The sequence below is a fragment of the Cherax quadricarinatus genome, chromosome 9 (assembly GCF_038502225.1).
Source record: "Cherax quadricarinatus isolate ZL_2023a chromosome 9, ASM3850222v1, whole genome shotgun sequence".
Lineage (NCBI taxonomy): Eukaryota > Metazoa > Arthropoda > Malacostraca > Decapoda > Parastacidae > Cherax > Cherax quadricarinatus.
The window spans coordinates 29,259,437-29,277,999 of NC_091300.1; the positions used below are offsets into that span (position 1 = coordinate 29,259,437).

At 41.4% G+C, this 18,563-nt stretch overlaps 1 protein-coding gene across 2 annotated transcripts in view; it reads right to left on the minus strand.

The window, feature by feature from the left end:
• The window catches only part of betaCOP (coatomer subunit beta), a 75,882-nt gene that overhangs the window by 17,903 nt on the left and 39,416 nt on the right, over positions 1 to 18,563 (minus strand). For both annotated transcript variants that reach the window (XM_070083373.1, XM_070083372.1), the window contains 3 exons: positions 14,803 to 14,995; positions 11,907 to 12,014; positions 11,400 to 11,553 (listed from right to left, as the gene is read on the minus strand). In XM_070083373.1, coding sequence (XP_069939474.1) covers positions 11,400 to 11,553; positions 11,907 to 12,014; positions 14,803 to 14,995 — 455 coding nt within the window. The remainder of the gene's footprint in view (positions 1 to 11,399; positions 11,554 to 11,906; positions 12,015 to 14,802; positions 14,996 to 18,563) is intronic.

Genomic DNA, 18,563 nt, shown 5'->3' on the forward strand with positions numbered 1-18,563 from the left:
CCAAAACTTTTTCTTATTTTCAACAAAATTTGTTGATAACATCTCACCCACTCTCTCATTTGCTCTCTTTTTACATTGCTTCACCACTCTCTTAACTTCTCTCTTTTTCTCATATACTCTTCCCTCCTTGCATCACTTCTACTTTGTAAAAACTTCTCATATGCTAACTTTTTCTCCCTTACTACTCTCTCTACATCATCATTCCACCAATCGCTCCTCTTCCCTCCTGCACCCACTTCCTGTAACCACAAACTTCTGCTGAACACTCTAACACTACATTTTTAAACCTACCCCATACCTCTTCGACCCCATTGCCTATGCTCTCATTAGCCCATCTATCCTCCAATAGCTGTTTATATCTTACCCTAACTGCCTCCTCTTTTAGTTTATAAACCTTCACCTCTCTCTTCCCTGATGCTTCTATTCTCCTTGTATCCCATCTACCTTTTACTCTCAGTGTAGCTACAACTAGAAAGTGATCTGATATATCTGTGGCCCCTCTATAAACATGTACATCCTGAAGTCTACTCAACAGTCTTTTATCTACCAATACATAATCCAACAAACTACTGTCATTTCGCCCTACATCATATCGTGTATACTTATTTATCCTCTTTTTCTTAAAATATGTATTACCTATAACTAAACCCCTTTCTATACAAAGTTCAATCAAAGGGCTCCCATTATCATTTACACCTGGCACCCCAAACTTACCTACCACACCCTCTCTAAAAGTTTCTCCTACTTTAGCATTCAAGTCCCCTACCACAATTACTCTCTCACTTGGTTCAAAGGCTCCTATACATTCACTTAACATCTCCCAAAATCTCTCTCTCTCCTCTGCATTCCTCTCTTCTCCAGGTGCATACACGCTTATTATGACCCACTTCTCGCATCCAACCTTTACTTTAATCCACATAATTCTTGAATTTACACATTCATATTCTCTTTTCTCCTTCCATAACTGATCATTTAACATTACTGCTACCCCTTCCTTTGCTCTAACTCTCTCAGATACTCCAGATTTAATCCCATTTATTTCCCCCCACTGAAACTCTCCTACCCCCTTCAGCTTTGTTTCGCTTAGGGCCAGGACATCCAACTTCTTTTCATTCATAACATCAGCAATCATCTGTTTCTTGTCATCCGCACTACATCCACGCACATTTAAGCAACCCAGTTTTATAAAGTTTTTCTTCTTCTCTTTTTTAGTAATTGTATACAGGAGAAGGGGTTACTAGCCCATTGCTCCCGGCATTTTAGTCGCCTCATACGACACGCATGGCTTACGGAGGAAAGATTCTTTTCCACTTCCCCATGGACAATAGAAGAAATAAAAAAGAACAAGAGCTATTTAGAAAAAGGAGAAAAACCTAGATGTATGTATATATATATATGCATGTGCGTGTCTGTGAAGTGTGACCAAAGTGTAAGTAGGAGTAGCAAGATATCCCTGTTATCTTAGCGTGTTTATGAGACAGAAAAAGAAACCAGCAATCCTACCATCATGCAAAACAGTTACAGGTTTTTGTTTCACAGTCATCTGGCAGGACGGTAGTACTTCCCTGGGTGGTTGCTGTCTACCAACCTACTACCTAATGACTATTGAAATGAAGAAAGAGATAATTGCAAAGTATGAAAGTGGAATGCGTGTGTCGGACCTGGTCAGGTTGTATAGTAAATCCCAATCAACCATCTCTACTATAGTGAGCAAGAAAACGGCAATCAAGGAAGCTGTTCTTGCAAAAGGTGCAACTGTGATTACAAAACAGCGATCGCAAGTGTTAGAAAATGTTGAGTGACTTATTGGTGTGGATAAATGAAAAACAGATAACAGGAGATAGCATCTCTCAAGCAATCATTTGTGAAAAGGCTAGGCACTCTCCCCTCCTCTCATCCCATCAATCATCACCAGATCTTCATTAAAGGTAAGTGTCAATTATTCTATTGTGATTATTCTATTGTTATTATTGTTATTGTAATTATTCTATTTCATTAAACTTAATATTTCATGTGGTAAAAGTTTTTTTTTCATACTTTTGGGTGTCCTGCACGGATTAATTTGATTTCCATTATTTCTTATGGGGAAAATTGATTCGCTTTCCGATAATTTTGCTTTACGATGAGCTCTCGGGAACGGATTAATAACGTGAATCGGGGGTCCACTGTATATGCTTCTAAGCTGTTGTGTTCTGAGCACTCTGCAAAAACAGTGATTATGTGTGAGTGAGGTGAAAGTGTTGAATGATGATGAAAGTATTTTCTTTTTGGGGATTTTCTTTCTTTTTTTGGGTCACCCTGCCTCGGTGGAAGACGGCCGACTTGTTAAAAAAAAAAAAAAAAAAATCATGGAAACCGGTTATTATAGATTTAGCCGGACTCGAGTCCTGGAAATGGGCAGTACAATGCCTGCAAAAACAGTGATTATGTATGAGTGAGGTAAAAGTGTTGAATGATGAAAGTATTTTCTTTTTGGAGATTTTCTTTCTTTTTGGGTCACCCTGCTTCGGTGGGAGATGGCCGACTTGTTGAAGATAAAAGAAAAAATTAATCCATTCCAGACACCCAAAAATAATAATAAAAAAAAATACAGTTCGTAAAGTTTAACTATAATTTTACATACACATAACAATGATAAATAAATATAAACATTACATACCCTTACTGAAGACTCTTGTTGACATATGGAAGAAGGCGAGGAGGGGAGAGGGAGTTGGGGTTATTGCATGGAAGGGGAATCCTCCTCCATAATGACTTCAGGTAACAAGTCCTTCTCTGGGATTACTTCCCTCCCTGCCTCCCTGCTACTCCTTCCCTCCATCCATGCTATACTCCATGCATGCCTGCTACACTCCCTACCTCTCTTTCACACTCCCTGTTTCCCTGCTACGCTCCCTCCCTCCATGCTACACACCCTGTATGCCTGCTACACTCCCTGCCTCCCTTCCACACTCCCTATTGCAACATTAGCTTCTTTGATTTCTACTTTCTTTGCCAGGATGGAAGTGATTGTTGGTTTAGATTTCACATACATTCTGGCAAGTTCTAGTACTTGAACACCACTCTCATATTTTACAATAACTTCTGTTAAATTTCATTGTGGTTCTCACATTCTTTACCAAAGGGCTGGCCCATACCTGCAGAGGGATTCAGGGTCAACTCCCCCATGACCCAATCTGAGACCAGGTCTCATGGTGGATCAGGGTCTGATCAGCCAGGCTGTTACTGCTGGCCACATGCAAACTGACATATGAACCACAGCCTGGTTGGTCGGGTACTGACTTTAGGTGCCTGTCCAGTGCCTTCTTGAAGACAGCCAGGGGTCTATTGGTAATCCCCCTTATGTATGCTGAAAGGCAAATGAACAGTCGGGGGCCCCGGACACTCACTGTGTTGTCTCTCAATGTACTCGTGGCACCCCTGCTTTTCATTGGGGGAATGTTGCATCTCCTGCCGAGTCTTTTGCTTTCATAGGGAGTGATTTTTGTGTGCAGGTTTGGCGCCACCCCCTCCAGGATCTTCCAAGTGTATATTATCATGTATCTCTCTCTCGCCTGCGTTCGAGGGAATACAGATTAAGGACCTTCAACCGTTCCCAGTAGTTTAGGTGCCTTATCGTACTTGTGTGTGCCGTTAAAGTTCTTTGTACACTCTCCAGGACTGCAATGTTGCTAGCCTTGAAGGAGGCCGTTAGTGTTTAGCAGTATTCCAGCCTAGAGCACAAGTGATTTGAAGAGAATCATTCATGGGCTTGGCATCCCTAGTTTTGAAGGTTTTCATTATCCATCCTATTATTTTCCTAGCTGATGAAGTAGATACATTGTTGTGGTCTTTGAAGGCGAGATCCTCTGACATTATCACTCCCAGGTCCTTCACATTACTTTTTTGCTCTATTATATGGTTAGAATTTGTCATATACCCTGATACATTTTTAATTTCTTCAAATTTCCCATATCTGAGTAGCTGAAATTTCTCCTCGTTGAACTTCATATTGTTTTGAGTGGCACACTTGAGAATTTGGTTGATGTCTGCTTGGAGTCTCGCTGTGTCTTCGATGGAGGTCACTACCATGGTAATCCAGGTGTCATCCACAAAGGAAGACATGGAGCTATGGCTTACATCTCTATGTCAGAAATGAGGATTAGGAATAGAATGGGAGCGAGTACTGTGCTTTGTGGAACAGAACTTTTCACCGTGGCTGCCTGGGACTTTACTCTGTTTACTATTACTCTGTGTTCTATTTGTCAGGAAGTTATAGATCCATCTATCAACTTTTCCCGTTATTCTTTTATCACGCATTTTGTGCTATTACACCATGGTCACACTTGTCGAAAGCTTTTGCAAAGTCTGTGTATGCTACATCTGTATTTTGTTTATCCTCTACAGCATCCATGTCCTTGTCATAGTGGTCCACTAGCTGGGACAGGCAGGAGCGACCTGCCCTAAACCCGTGTTGCCCTGGGTTGTGTAATTGATAGGTATCTAGGTGGTTGGTGATCTTGCTTCTTAGAACCCTCTCAAAGATTTTTATGATATGGGATGTTAGTGCTATCAGTCTGTAGTTCTTTGCAACTGCTTTACTGCCACCTTTGTGGAGTGGGGCTATGTCTGTTGTTTTTAGTGTGTGTGGGATGACCCCTGTATCCATGCTCCCTCTCCATAAAATGCTAGAGGCACGCGATAGGGGCTTCTTGCAATTCTTCATGAACACGGAGTTCCACGAGTCTGGGCCTGGGGCAGAGTGCATAGGCATGTCATTTATTGCCTCTTCAAAGTCTTGTGGAGCTAGAATAATATCCGAGATTTTTGAGATGACCAAATTTTGGGTTTCGTTCATAAAGAATTCATTTGGATTGTCAACCCTTAGTCTGGGCAGTGGCTCGCTGAACACAGTCATATTGGGACTTTAGTATCTCACTCATTTTTTGGCTGTCATCTGTGTATGTCTCATCCCGCCTAAGCAGGGGCCCAATACTGGATGTTGTTTTTCCCTTAGATCTGGCATAAGAGAAGAAGTATTTTGGTTTTTTTTAAATTTCCTTTATGGCTTTTAGTTCTTTCTGTGATTCTTGTCTCCTGTAAGATTCCTTCAGCTTAAGTTCAATATTTGCAATTTCACTGACTAGTGCCTCCCTTCATATTTCTGATATACTGGCCCCACTCAGCAGCTCTGTGACTCTTTGCCTTCGTCTGTATAGGGAACGTCTTTCTCTTTCTAGTTTACATCTTCTCTTCCTTTTTCTTAATGGAATATGTCTTGAGCAGATCTCAAGAACCACAGAATTTATTTTTTCAAGACAAATGTTCGGATCCATGTTGTTTAGAATATCTTCCCAGCTTGTTTCATTTAGGACATGGTTTACTTGATCCCATTGCATGTTTTTGTTATTGAAATTGAATTTTGTGAAGAGACCTTCATGACTGTTCACATTTTGCTGGTCAGGAGCCCTGTGCATACATGTCTGTACCACTATTATGTCGTGATCTGAGTGTATTGTCTTTGATACAGTTATATTACGTATCAGATCGTCATTGTTAGTGAAGGTGAGGTCCAGCATATTTTCTAGTCTTGTAGGCTCTACTATCTGTTGGTTAAAGGTGAATTTGGTGCAGAGATTTAATAGTTAGTGTGTGTGTGTGTGTGTGTGTGTGTGTGTGTGTGTGTGTGTGTGTGTGTGTGTGTGTGTGTGTGTGTGTGTGTGTGTGTGTGTGTGTGTGTGTGTGTGTGTGTGTGTGTGTGTGTGTGTGTGTGTGTGTGTGTGTGTGTGTGTGTGTGTGTGTGTGTGTGTGTGTGTGTGTGTGTGTGTGAATTTTCATCTGAGCTGCCTCCCAGGGTGATCTCTCCTAAAACAATGTTTGCTATACTCCTCCATTTTAGGTGTCTCAAGTTGAAATCTCCTAGCAGAAAGATGTTTGGGGCAGGAGTTGGGAGATTTTCCAGACACTGGTCAAATTTCTCAAGCTGCTCCTGGAATTGCTGGGAAGTTGCATCTGGAGGCTTGTATACTACCACAATGACAAGGTTTTGGTTTTCAATCTTTACCGCCAAAACTTCAACTATGTACATAATTTGTGGTGTTTAGTTGTTCTGTGCAAATGCGCGACTCTGACATACAGGCCAACCCCCCCCCCCCCCTGTTGTTGCCTGGAATAGGCTATAACCTGGGATCCACATTTCACGTGGGTTTCTGTGAATGCTGCAAACATTGCATTTGACTCCGTGAGCAGTCCCTTGATGTAAGGAATTTTGTTATTTTTTGACGGCTTTAGACCCTATATGTTTGCAAAGACAAATGTCATTGTATTGGTGGAATTTAGGGGGGTTTTATTTGCTGTCTCTAATATCTGTTGTTCTGGAGTAGAGGCCAATGTCTGTGCCTCTGCTCCAGAAATGTTTTCAGTTGATGTAGGATTACTATTGTCATTTCTTGCCAGTCTTTTTTTCCCTCCTGGCCCTAAAAAACCTCTGTCCATGGAGAGGTTGTGGCTCCCCTCTTTTGTTTCCCATAGTCTGACTGGTCTGTGTTTTCTAGTCCCCTTTGGATGATGTGCCTGGCAGCATACGTTGTAGCATTTTCTTTCATGGATTGATGAGTGACACATTTCTGGGTGAAATAAGTTACATGAGGGGAAGTTGCACTCTCCTGTTGTCATGTGGGTGCGGAATTTTTTGGGATGGTCAAAGGTGCATGTCCCACCTGTTTTACCAGATATACCGTGCCTGCAGATACCCAAGGCATAGTATTTACAGAGATTGTAATTCTGTTTGCTAGGATTTATTGTAGCTGCATTCGTAGCTACACACTTAATAAAGAAGCACAAAAACCAATGGATTTTATGGAAATATTTGGATGAATGTGCAGAGTATATACTAATTCACCGAGAGACACTGGGAGACTGACTCACCTACATGCAGCGTCCCTACAGGAGGCGGCGAGCTGATGCATATAGTACGGACGATTTACGAGGCACCGGCCGAAATATGGAACAAAATTTCCGCCCAAAAACCGGCCTAAATACAAATCGGCCGATAAACACAACGGCCGATATTTGGGGTTCCACTGTAAGCCACTCTGTCTGGCTTTTTTGGGTTATCCTAGGTTCTTTACACATATGCTGTGGAAGGGAGGCAGGGAGTGTAGCATAGAGGGAGTGTAGCAGGCATGTAGAGAGTGTAGCAGGCATGTAGAGAGTGGAGCAGGCATGCAGGGAGTATAGCAGGGAGACAGGGAGTGTGTAAGGGAGGCATGGAGTGTAGCATGGAGGGAGTGTAGCATGGAGGGAGTGTAGCATGGGAGGGAGTGTAGCAGGGAGGCAGGGAGTGTAGCAGGGAAACACGAAGTGTGGAAGGGAGGGAATGCAGAAGGCATGCAGGGAGTGTAGCAGGCATGCAGGGAATGTAGCAGGCATGCAGGGAGCATAGCAGGCATACAGGGAGTATAGCAGGCATGCAGGGAGTGTAGCATGGAGGGAGAGAGTGTAACAGGGAGGCAGGGAGTGTGGAAAAGAGGCAGGGAGCATAGCAGGAATGCAGGAAGTGTAGCATGGAGGGGAGTGTAGCAGGGAGTGTACCAGGGAAACAGGGAGTGTGGAAGGGAGTGAAGCATGCAGGTAGGGAGTGTAGCATGGAGGGAGTGTAGCAGGAAGGCAGAGAGTGTAGCAGGGAGGCAGGATGTAGCAGTGTGTGTAGGAGGAAGGCAGGGAGTATAGCAGGCATACAGGGAGTGTAGCAGGCAGGGAGGGAAGTAACCCTAGAGAGGACTTTGATACCTGAAGGCCTTATGGAGAGGGATATCCCTTCCAACCAATAATCAGTCCTCTCTCTCTCCTCCTCCCTGTCTTCCATAAGCCAACAAGAGTCTTCAATAAAGGTATGTAATAGTGATTTAAATGTTCATTTATTTATTTTATTTAGTTCTCATTATTTTGTGTATGTAAAACTATAATTAATCTTTAAAAAATTTATTTTTTGTTAATATTTTTGGGTGTCTGGAATGGATTAATTGTATTTACATTAATTCTTATGGGAAATAATATATCGGTTGTAGGCCATTTCGGTTTTAGGCCGATCTTCTGGAATGGATTACGGCTGATAACCGAGGGTCCACTGTATACTGAATTCTACTTTTTCTTTAACCCTTTGAGGGTCGCCAGGCCCTCTCAGAGACTTGTTCTCAGGGTCGCAAAAAAAAAAAAAAAAAAAAAAAAAAAAAAAAAAAAAAAAAAAAAAAAAAAAAAAAAAAAAAAATCTAGTGAAAAGATAGAGAATCTTTTTCTGATCATAATGACACTAAAAGTATGAAATTTGATGGAAAACTTACGGAATTATGCTCTTGCGAAGTTAGCGGTCTCGATGATGTTTACGCATCAGCGATTTTGCCCACTTTGAGCCCTATTTTTGTCCAATTCCAGTATACAGTGGACCCTCGACCAGCGATGGCAACGATAAACGATAAATCTGACTAGCGATACATTTTATCGCAAAAATTTTGCCTCGATTAGCGCTAAAAAACTTGACCAACACTATTCGTTCAGTCTGAGACGCGTCCACTTCTGGCCAGTGTTTAGAAGCCAGCCAGCCACCACGGTCGCTTCCAAGCATACAATCGGAACATTTCATATTATCACAGCCTTTTTAGTGATTGCACCTGCAAAATAAGTCACCATGGGCCCCAAGAAAGCTTCTAGTGCCAACCCTACAGCAAAAAGGGTGAGAATTACCATGGATATGAAGAAAGAGATCATTGCTAAGTATGAAAGTGGAGTGCATGTCTCCGAGCTGGCCAGGCTGTACACAAAACCCCAATCAACCATCGCTACTATTGTGGCCAAGAAAACGGCAATCAAGGAAGCTGTTCTTGCCAAAGGTGCAACTGTTTTCGAAACTGAGATCGCAAGTGATAGAAGATGTTGAGAGACTGTTATTGGTATGGATAAACGAAAAACAGATAGCAGGAGATAGCATCTCTCAAGCGATCATATGTGAAAAGGCTAGGAAGTTGCATGACGATTTAATTAGAAAAATGCCAGCAACTAGTGGTGATGTGAGTGAATTTAAGGCCAGCAAAGGTTGATTTGAGAGATTTAAGAATCGTAGTGGCATACATAGTGTGATAAGGCATGGTGAGGCTGCCAGTTTGGACCAAAAAGCAGCTGAAAAATATGTGCAGGAATTCAAGGAGTACATAGACAGTGAAGGACTGAAACCTGAACAAGTGTTTAATGGTGACACTGACAATGTTGTGAAACACTTTAGGAATGTCATAAAGGAACGGGAGGTACAGGCCTCTACGGCAGATATGTTGTGCGACAGAGGTCCAGTGACTCTCAAGCTGGTCCTAGTGGCATTAAAAGAACAAGGGAAGTAACCCCGAAAAAGGACTTGCCACCTCAAGTCCTAATGGAAGGGGATTCCCCTTCTAAACACTAAGACCATCAGCACACTCCCCTCTTCCCATCCCATCAATCATCACCAGATCTTCAATAAAGGTAAGTGTCATGTAACTGTGCATGTCTTCTTCAGTTTGTGTGTATTAAAATTAATATTTCATGTGTTAAAATTTTTTTTTTCAATACTTTTGGGTGTCTTGCACGGATTAATTTGATTTCCATTATTTCTTATGGGGAAAATTAACTTGACTAACGATTATTCTGACTAACGATGAGCTCTCAGGAACGGATTAATAGCGTTAGTCGGGGGTCCACTGTACTAGTCGACAAAAATCATAACTATTTTGCTAGAACTCCGTCTTTTCTATCGAATGAGTACAAGAAACCACCCATTTACCGATTTCAACTATCCAATAAAGTGGTCAGAAAATGGCAGTTTTGCCAGTTTCACACAAATTTCAAAAGATGCCAATTTCCAAATAGGGCCCAGAATAAACAAGAAAGACATTCCTGGCACTAAAATAACATTTCCTCTGTTCATTAGTCACGTCCCCAGGCCTCTGTTACATTTCTTTTGCTTTCCACTTTGATTTTTTATTCTCACAAAAAAAAAATAAGATTTACTGTTATGCAGACTACTGCATTAGTGTAGAAATGGTATAAATAATATCGGCGCACTTGTGAAAGAATATTAGACTCACCAGTTGACGTGTATTGGATGCTTAGCTAACATGATTTGTTTACTTTTGAACTTTGGCAAAAATCGAACATTTCTGCTATTTTGAGCTCAATTTCAATGTACTTTTCATTGTAAAACCAGACAAAATCATCTCAATGTCTGTAATATGTCTTCCATTCTATACAATGAGACCAGGAAAACTAGAATACAACAATAAATACCATACGAAAATACGGTGCAAAGTCGCTGTTTTATACCAAAAACACTGTCAAAGTTTTTTTTTTCTCATTACGCACTGTGTGCTGCAGGATTTTTTTATACTGCGCACACTGACCACATAGACCCATTCTTTCATATGTAGGCCTACCAGCTTTCTCTTGCTAGATTTGAGGGCGCTAGAATTTATGCGTACTAGTACGTCAAAAACCCTGGCGTGTAAGCCGTACTAGTACGGCCAAAACCCCGAAAGGGTTAATACACTGAAATTTCACGCAGGGTTATTACTGTGTTGGCTCAAGACTTCAGGTTACAGCTTTGTGCATTTAAAAGAAGGAGAGAAGGAAACAAGTTGGATAGCACCAAGAAAAGTTTGTACATTTGCAGGAAACCTCTTGGAGACTGAAGTAAAGTGACTTAAGTTCCAAAACTGGGTTGTAACCAAAGGGTTGAGACTCAATGCTTTATGCTATACTGGGGCCATATATTTTTAATCTTTAGTTCAATGAATTTTCAATGAACTTGGACTTTAACCCTTTGAGGGTTCATGCTGTAGATCTACGGCTTTACGTTGAGGGTCCAAACCATAGCTCTACGTCATGAGCTCAGCTCACTCTGATAAGCTGTGAGCGGTAAATTTTGGCCTAGATATGAGAGAATACATCTATGTGGTATGTGTGCACCACATAAAACAAATCCTGCAGCACATAGTGCATAATGAGAGAAAAAACTGAGACCGCAATTTTCGTTTAATAGTTTTAAGATTTTTTAATTACATTGCCAGCCTCCTAAGGCAGGGGTAACCCTAAAAAAAAAAAAATAATACATTCACCATTCAATCAATAACTGTGTAGCCACAATTGTGTGCAGACATAAATGCTCATACTCTGGCACATCAAACCCTAAAATATCTCTTGTCTCCACTCTGATCTAGCATACTCACACCCACCTGTTGAATGCTCAGCAGGCATGTGCATTGTAAAAAAAAAAAAAAAAATACAAAGACTGGATTTTAATTCCAAAGGTATTTTGAAATATTTTTTTTTTAATGCTAGCATCCATAAGCAACAAAATCAATAATGCAATTAAAAAATCAGCTGGACACAACACTGACCTGAAGACACAGCATCATGCGATCATAATCATCATCAGTCATAGATTTTTGTGGCAAACCAGACTTGCCTAAGTGCACAATAGAGGAGATCACTAGCATCACTTCAGCACAAAAAGAATTCTGCTTGGAAGGATCACTCTCCAGAGATGTATGCCTATTAAAAAATAAATATACAAATATAAATCACATAACTTTGAAGAGATTATTACTACTGGTATTATTATTTAAGGGAAAGTGCTAAGCCCATAGGGTTCATACACCACCTGGGAATAAGGAGATGTATGAGGGGATGGTAGCTGCAAGTCTATAGATCAAGAGCAAACAATTTAACAGTATATGATCAAGTAACCAGAGAATTTTTTTTTTTTTGCTATGTAAGAATAATAAATTGGAGAATTGTGTATAGACTACTGAGAAATTATATTGTACAGCTGAATTACATTAATACCATGAGTTTACAGACTAATCAATATAATACACTGCAGAAGACAAGTATGGAAGTACTACCTGAAAGCCAACTTGACAAGAGTGTTGGCAATCACAGCTCCCAGGTAAAAGTTCCCCTCAAGAAGATACTTCCTCAGAGGTGGTCGATCATCTGCCTTTCTAGATGACCTGTCCAATGAGAATTCCATAACGTAGATTCCATGTACAGCAGTACCCTAAGTTTTGAACTGCTCCCAACTCAACCAATTATGTAAGTGTAAATTGTAAGTGCTTTTGTAAGTGTATTTTTGGGGTCTGAAACGGACTAATCTAATTTAGTACATTATTCCTTATGGGAACAAATGCGTTCGGTAATGGCACTCGAACAGCCTTCTGGAACGAAGAAAGTTCGAAACTTGGGGTACTACTGCACATGTCTTTAGGTAAATAATGACAAAATATACTACCAAGGCAAGTGCATCCAAATTTTAAAAGAAAATTTATCATTTGCCTTTTAATACTGTTACAGTGGACCCCCGGTTATCGGCCGTAATCTGTTCCTGAAGGTCAGCTGATAACTGAAATGGCTGATAACCGAATTAATATTTCCCATAAGAATTAATGGAAATAAAATTAATTAGTTCCAAACAAAAATATTCACAAAAAAATTATTTTTTTTTACAAGTATGCAAGTATTACATACCTTTATTGAAGGCTAATGCTGGCTTCTGGAAGATAGGGAGGAGGAAAGAGGGAGGAGTTAGTGTTTGGAAGGGAAATCCCCCTTCTCTGTCTTTTAATGCTACTAGAACCAGCTTGAGAGTCACTGGACCAATGTCTCACAAAATAACTGTCCAGAGTGCTCTGTTTCTTGCGTCTCTAAGATTTCCCTGAAGTGGGACAGGGTTTTGTCACTAAACATGTTGCAGATATGGCTTGTTTCTGCTTTGTCAGGGTGGAGTTTCTCTACAAAAGCTTCCACCCTGGTCCACATTGCATACAACTCTTTAATCTCTGAAGAAGGCACCTCCTTCACTTCCTCTTCCTCTTCCTCTGAAGCAAGTTCCTCAGCTGCAGTCTGTTGCTGTTCAAGTTGAAGCTCTTGTAGCTCTTCAGTGGTAAGCTCTTCCCTGTGGTCCTCCGCCAACTCTTCCACATCCTCATCACTCACCTCCAACCCCAGGGACTTCCCCAAAGACAATAGAGTCCACAGAGTCGGCAGGGTCAGGGTCACGGTGAGTCTCAAACCCTTCAAAATCCCTCTCTTGGACACAATCTGGCCACAGTTTTCTCCAAGCAGAGTTCAAAGTCCTGGAAGTCACTCCCTCCCAAGCCTTACCTATAAGGCTTATGCAATGGAGGATAGTGAAGTGATTCCTCCAGAACTCTCTTAGGGTCAACTGAGTGTCCGAGGTCACTTCAAAGCACTTTTGAAACACTGCTTTTGTGTAGAGTTTTTTGAAGTTAGAAATGACTAGCTAGTCCATGGGCTGGATGATAGGAGTGGTGTTAGGAGGCAAGAACTTCACTTTTATAAAACTGAAGAAGTCCCTAAACACTTGGTCTTCCAAGTCTGGAGGATGTGCAGGAGCATTGTCCAATAACAGGAGGCACTTGAGTGGCAATTTCTTTTCCAGGAGGTATTTTTTCACACTAGGTCAACCATATCATTAACCGGCTCTTTGAAAATTTGCCTTGTGACCCACGCCTTATGATTAGCTTTCCACATCACACACAATCTATTCTTCATGACATTGTTTTTCTTAAACACCCTGGGATTTTCTGAGTGATACACAAGTAAAGGCTTCACTTTGAAATCCCCACTAGCATTACCACACAACAAAAGACTAAGCCTGTCTTTCATAGGCTTGTGTCCTGGCAGTGCCTTTTCCTCCTGGGTAATGTAGGTCCTGTTTGGCATTTTCTTCCAAAACAGGCCTGTTTCGTCACAACTGAAAACTTGTTGGGGTTCAAATCCTCCAGTCTTTACACAGTCCTGGAATTCGTGAACATACTTTTCAGCTGCACATTTGTCAGAACTTGCAGCCTCACCATGCCTTACAACACTGTATGCCACTACACTTCTTAAATCTATCAAACCATCCTTCGCTGGCCCTAAATTCACAAACTGCAGCACTTGTTCCAGGCATTTTCTTTGCAAGATCCTCATGCAACTGCTTTGCCTTCTCACAAATAGTAGACTCCACTACACTGTCCCCCACTATTTCTTTTTCCTTAGTCCACAATAATAATAACTTTTCTATCTCTTCCATTATCGGTGTCCTTTGTTTAGTTAGAAAAGCAACTCCTTTTGCAACATTAGCGTCTTTGATTTGTTCTTTCTTTGCCAGGATGGATGTAATTGTTGATTTATTCTTGCTGTACATCCTGGCAAGTTCCACCACCTTCATACCACTCTCATATTTTTGTATCACTTCATGCTTAAATTCCATGGTGTTTCTCTCTTTCTTTACTGCAGGAACTTTACTAGGAACTTTCTTTGGAGCCATGGTTACTTATTTCACAGTTGCACTGCAAGAAAAATCACTAAAAACAATGGTAAACAAGTGAAATGTTTGGATGTATGAGCAGAAGCTTCCTCAGCCACCGAGAGACAAAGCCAAACTGAAGCGCTAGCTGCCCTAGCCGGTGGATGGACGCATCCAAAACGGCCAATAACCGAGCGAACGGCCGATAACTGAGCGAACGGCCAATAACCGAGCGAACGGCCAATAACCGAGTGCCGAAAACCCTGCCGATAACCGAGTTGGCTGATAACCAAACCGGCTGATAACTGGGGGTCCACTGTATATGTACTGTTTCTCAATGAAACTGATTATATTTCATTACATTCATTTAACATTAACCCTCTCTCTAGTGCTGTATATAAGTTTTAACTCTGAATTTACACATGCCCCAAAACAATGCAGAAGCATACTTAAACTAGTGAAACATTTTCACGCAGCATAATACTTACGTTGTTGTTGAGAAAGCAGACTGGGAGGCGTAAGTACCATCAGCTGTCACCTTTTGCTGTTGCTGTTGGTTGGCTCTGTCTCCTGAGCCATCCTCTTCACTGGCCTCACCAGCAGCCTTGCGCATCTCATCTTCCACAATAGGAAGCTCCCCTAGACTTCCTCGCACAGCGGACACTACACCCAAAACCTCAACTGTTAAAAAATATAGATCATTAGCTTTACTATTACCATGTGAAGAATAACAATTGTAAATGCCTTTGTAGACACTAAAAGGCCAGTGTCATTTATTTAAATTGTAAACATAAGCATAAGACATCTACAACTTCATACAAACCACTAGTTATGAGTGAGAAGAGCTGGACTTTAGGTCTTGCCCAACATTGGCTAGTAAACTTGCTGCAGTGTTCCTCTGCATTCAGTTAATTAAACCTATGTAATTAAGACATTTTGAAAAAAAAATACCCAGTTGTTGCACAAGTGTCTTATTTATCTACTTGTTGTACTTGCAACTTTAAATTAATACAGCTCTAGTTAACAAACAACAACAGGCTAAGATTTGACCCCAGCAGCCATCATGGGCTTGGTATCCCTAGTTTTGAAGGTTCTCATTATCCATGCTATCATTTTCCAAACAGATGAGGTAGATACATTGTTGTGGTCTTTGAAGGCGAGATCCTCTGACATTATCACTCCCAGGTCCGTCACATTTCTTTTTCGCTCTATTGTGAGTACATACAACAGGGCCCCACTTATATGGCAGGTTAGCTTCCAGGCTACCACCTTAAAGTGGAATGCAATTTTTTCCACTTATAAATGCCAGACAACAAGTTTACACTAACTTATATTAAGTTAGTAATAGAACTAGTCATTAAAAAATACAATAAAAAGTAAAATGCACACACAGTACACCCATTACTTACCTTAAAATATCTGTAGTCTTAATGTAGGGTGAGAGGAAAGTCATATTTATTTGAAGGAAGTAAAGTGTGGGAAGTATGGCAGCCAGCCAGGGCAGCTCACCCCACCCCACCCCACCCACACGTAATATATGATATTTAAAGCGCCCCAGAATGATAAAATACATATACAGTACATTCATTCATTACCTTAAAAGATTTCTCTCATGTTTTGCTTGCATTTTGTGCAGTTATTTTGCCAAATTTCTATTTTCTAACCATGGGTCCTAAGAAAGAAAGTACACAGGAGAGTGCTGTGAAGATAAAGAGGATGATGTCCATGAAATTAAAGCATGAAATCATAGATAAACACAAGTGAGGTGTGCAGATTGTGGGTTGAGGGGGAAGCTCGCTCGTAACTCGGATTTTTGGCTCGTAACTCAGAGGAAAAAGTTGATCAGGCGATGGCTCGTATCTCAAAAAACTCACATGTTGGGACACTCATAAGTTGAGGTTCCACTGTACATATTTTAGAAATACGTACAGTAAATTATCAGCTAACACATGATCTGTTAACATTTTCACACAGAGTTGCATATTTTTGACAAAAACACAGTATTAACCAATTTACATGGCAGAGGATATGGAGAAATTTTTTCCAGGAGGGGGTATTAGCCCCCATCAGCCCCTTTCAGCCCTGAGGGGCCCAGCCCTCTCAGAAGGGGAAAATATCTTGTTTACTGCTACAGCGAGTAATTGATCCCAGATGCAGTACCAGTATACGACCTGTGGTCAAGCGACTGCCGCTCCTTGCAGTCCAGTGTTGCAGAGTGTATTTTAATAAGAGACAGTACATCTCTTACCTTAGCAGGACAATTAAGGAAAATCCTGCTCCCACTTTATTACCATAGTAAAGATAGTGGACATTGTTGTCTATGCTTAAGACAGCAAGATTTAAACATTCTGCTTTGCCTCATGTAGGAAGTGGCAAGGAAACAAAGGTACTATGTCAGCTTTTCCTTTGTACTGGGGGCAGTAACGGCGTGGGACGCTGTGGCATCTTCAGATTACTTTTGACTCTACTGAGAGTGACACTGACGCCAGGATAACCAACAAAGAACGATCTGTGCGTTAGTGTGAACAAAGTGTCTCATAAAACACAATAAACACTTACAGAGAAGTGTGATCAGCTTCTTTAGTGATAAGATTGTGAACAATAAAGACAAATCTTGTGGAACATAGTGTACCAGTGTGCGTATTCCTAGACTATGGAAGACGTGGACATCCAAGGACACTTCAGCTTCTATCAAGTCACCGATATCTGTCGAAGGTGTGAAGAACACCATAGCTCACGCTACAAGAGCAAGGTAGGTTACGAATTTCTTGTAGTACGGGGGACTGCGCAGTTCTTGAGTCGCAAGGAGTTTGTAATCAACCTATAGTCGGCAGTTAGGTGCGGACTTTTGAGTCCACACAAGTAAGTTTGTCAGCCATCAGTGAATGAAATATGCTGACATAACACCCCCTAGGGGTAATTTATTGTTTCAAATTATAACTCATTTCAGCCCGTTGAGGAATGACTTCGACAGCTTCTCAAGACCTCGTCTGCAGGGGCAGCTGTGCAGGCGATGAGCTGTCTTTCTAAGTTAAGTTTTCCCTATACAAACTGTATAAGCTTAGCTGGTAATCCCATTCCTCAACAGAGGACATGTAGGGGAAAAATAGGGCAAATACTGGTTTTTTCCCCTCTGTCTTGCAGTGAGCCTACAGGCAAATCCAGAAAAACTCACATGTAGGGACTACAGGCAAATTACTTACTTCTGTGCATTTTACAAAGCAGTTAAAATAGTTGAATGGGCAAGGTCTTGTGTTCAATTGATAGAATAAAAGTATACAAGTACCATCCATCTTACGCCCGAGCTTGGTTCCAACCAACTGGTCGTAAGTCAAAATGGACGTAAGTCGAACCTTTGAAAATTGCCGACATACTGGGTAGGGCATAATGTCAAACCTTTGCTATATAAACTACCTACATAGTACTGTAATGTAATGTACAATCATTATTTAATTCTTTTTACCATAATGTACTATTGATATATTTTATTCATTTATGTACTGTATATTATGTATACATGGTAGTGGACTGTATTGTAAATTTTACATCTCATACAGTATCGTATGTTACTGTTATCTAAGTATTGTCGACACAGAGGAATGGGTGAATACCACTGGTAGTGTCGTCCTGCCAGAATGTCCTATAACCTATGCCCTAAGTAAAGAGAAACGACTCTGGAATATGTGTAATACGTATTCGACTGGCTGGCTGGGTGGTTGGGTGGGTGGCTGCCTGCCTGGCTGACTGAATTTGGCTGTCTCTCCATCTGTATCTGTCTGTCTCTATCTCTGTCTCTCTCTCTCTCTCACAGGTACACACAAGTCAAGTTATCATACTTAGTGTAAATTACCTAGGATAACCCAAAAAATCCAGACAAAGTGCTATACAGTGGATCTGTGCTCCGGTTACCTGGAGGTTATTCCGGGGATCAACGCCCCCGCGGCCCGGTCCATGACCAGGCCTCCCGATGGATCAGGGCCTGATCAACTAGGCTGTTACTGCTGGCCGCACGCAGTCCGACGTACGAGCCACAGCCCGGCTGATCCGGCACTGACTTTAGGTATCTGTCCAGCTCTCTCTTGAAGGCAGCCAGGGGTTTATTGGCAATTCCCCTAATGCTTGATGGGAGGCTGTTGAACAGTTTTGGGCCCCGGACACTTATGGTGTTTTCTCTTAGTGTACCAATGGCGCCCCTACTTTTTATTGGCGGCATTTTGCATCCTAGGTAGTAGGTTGGTAGACAGCAACC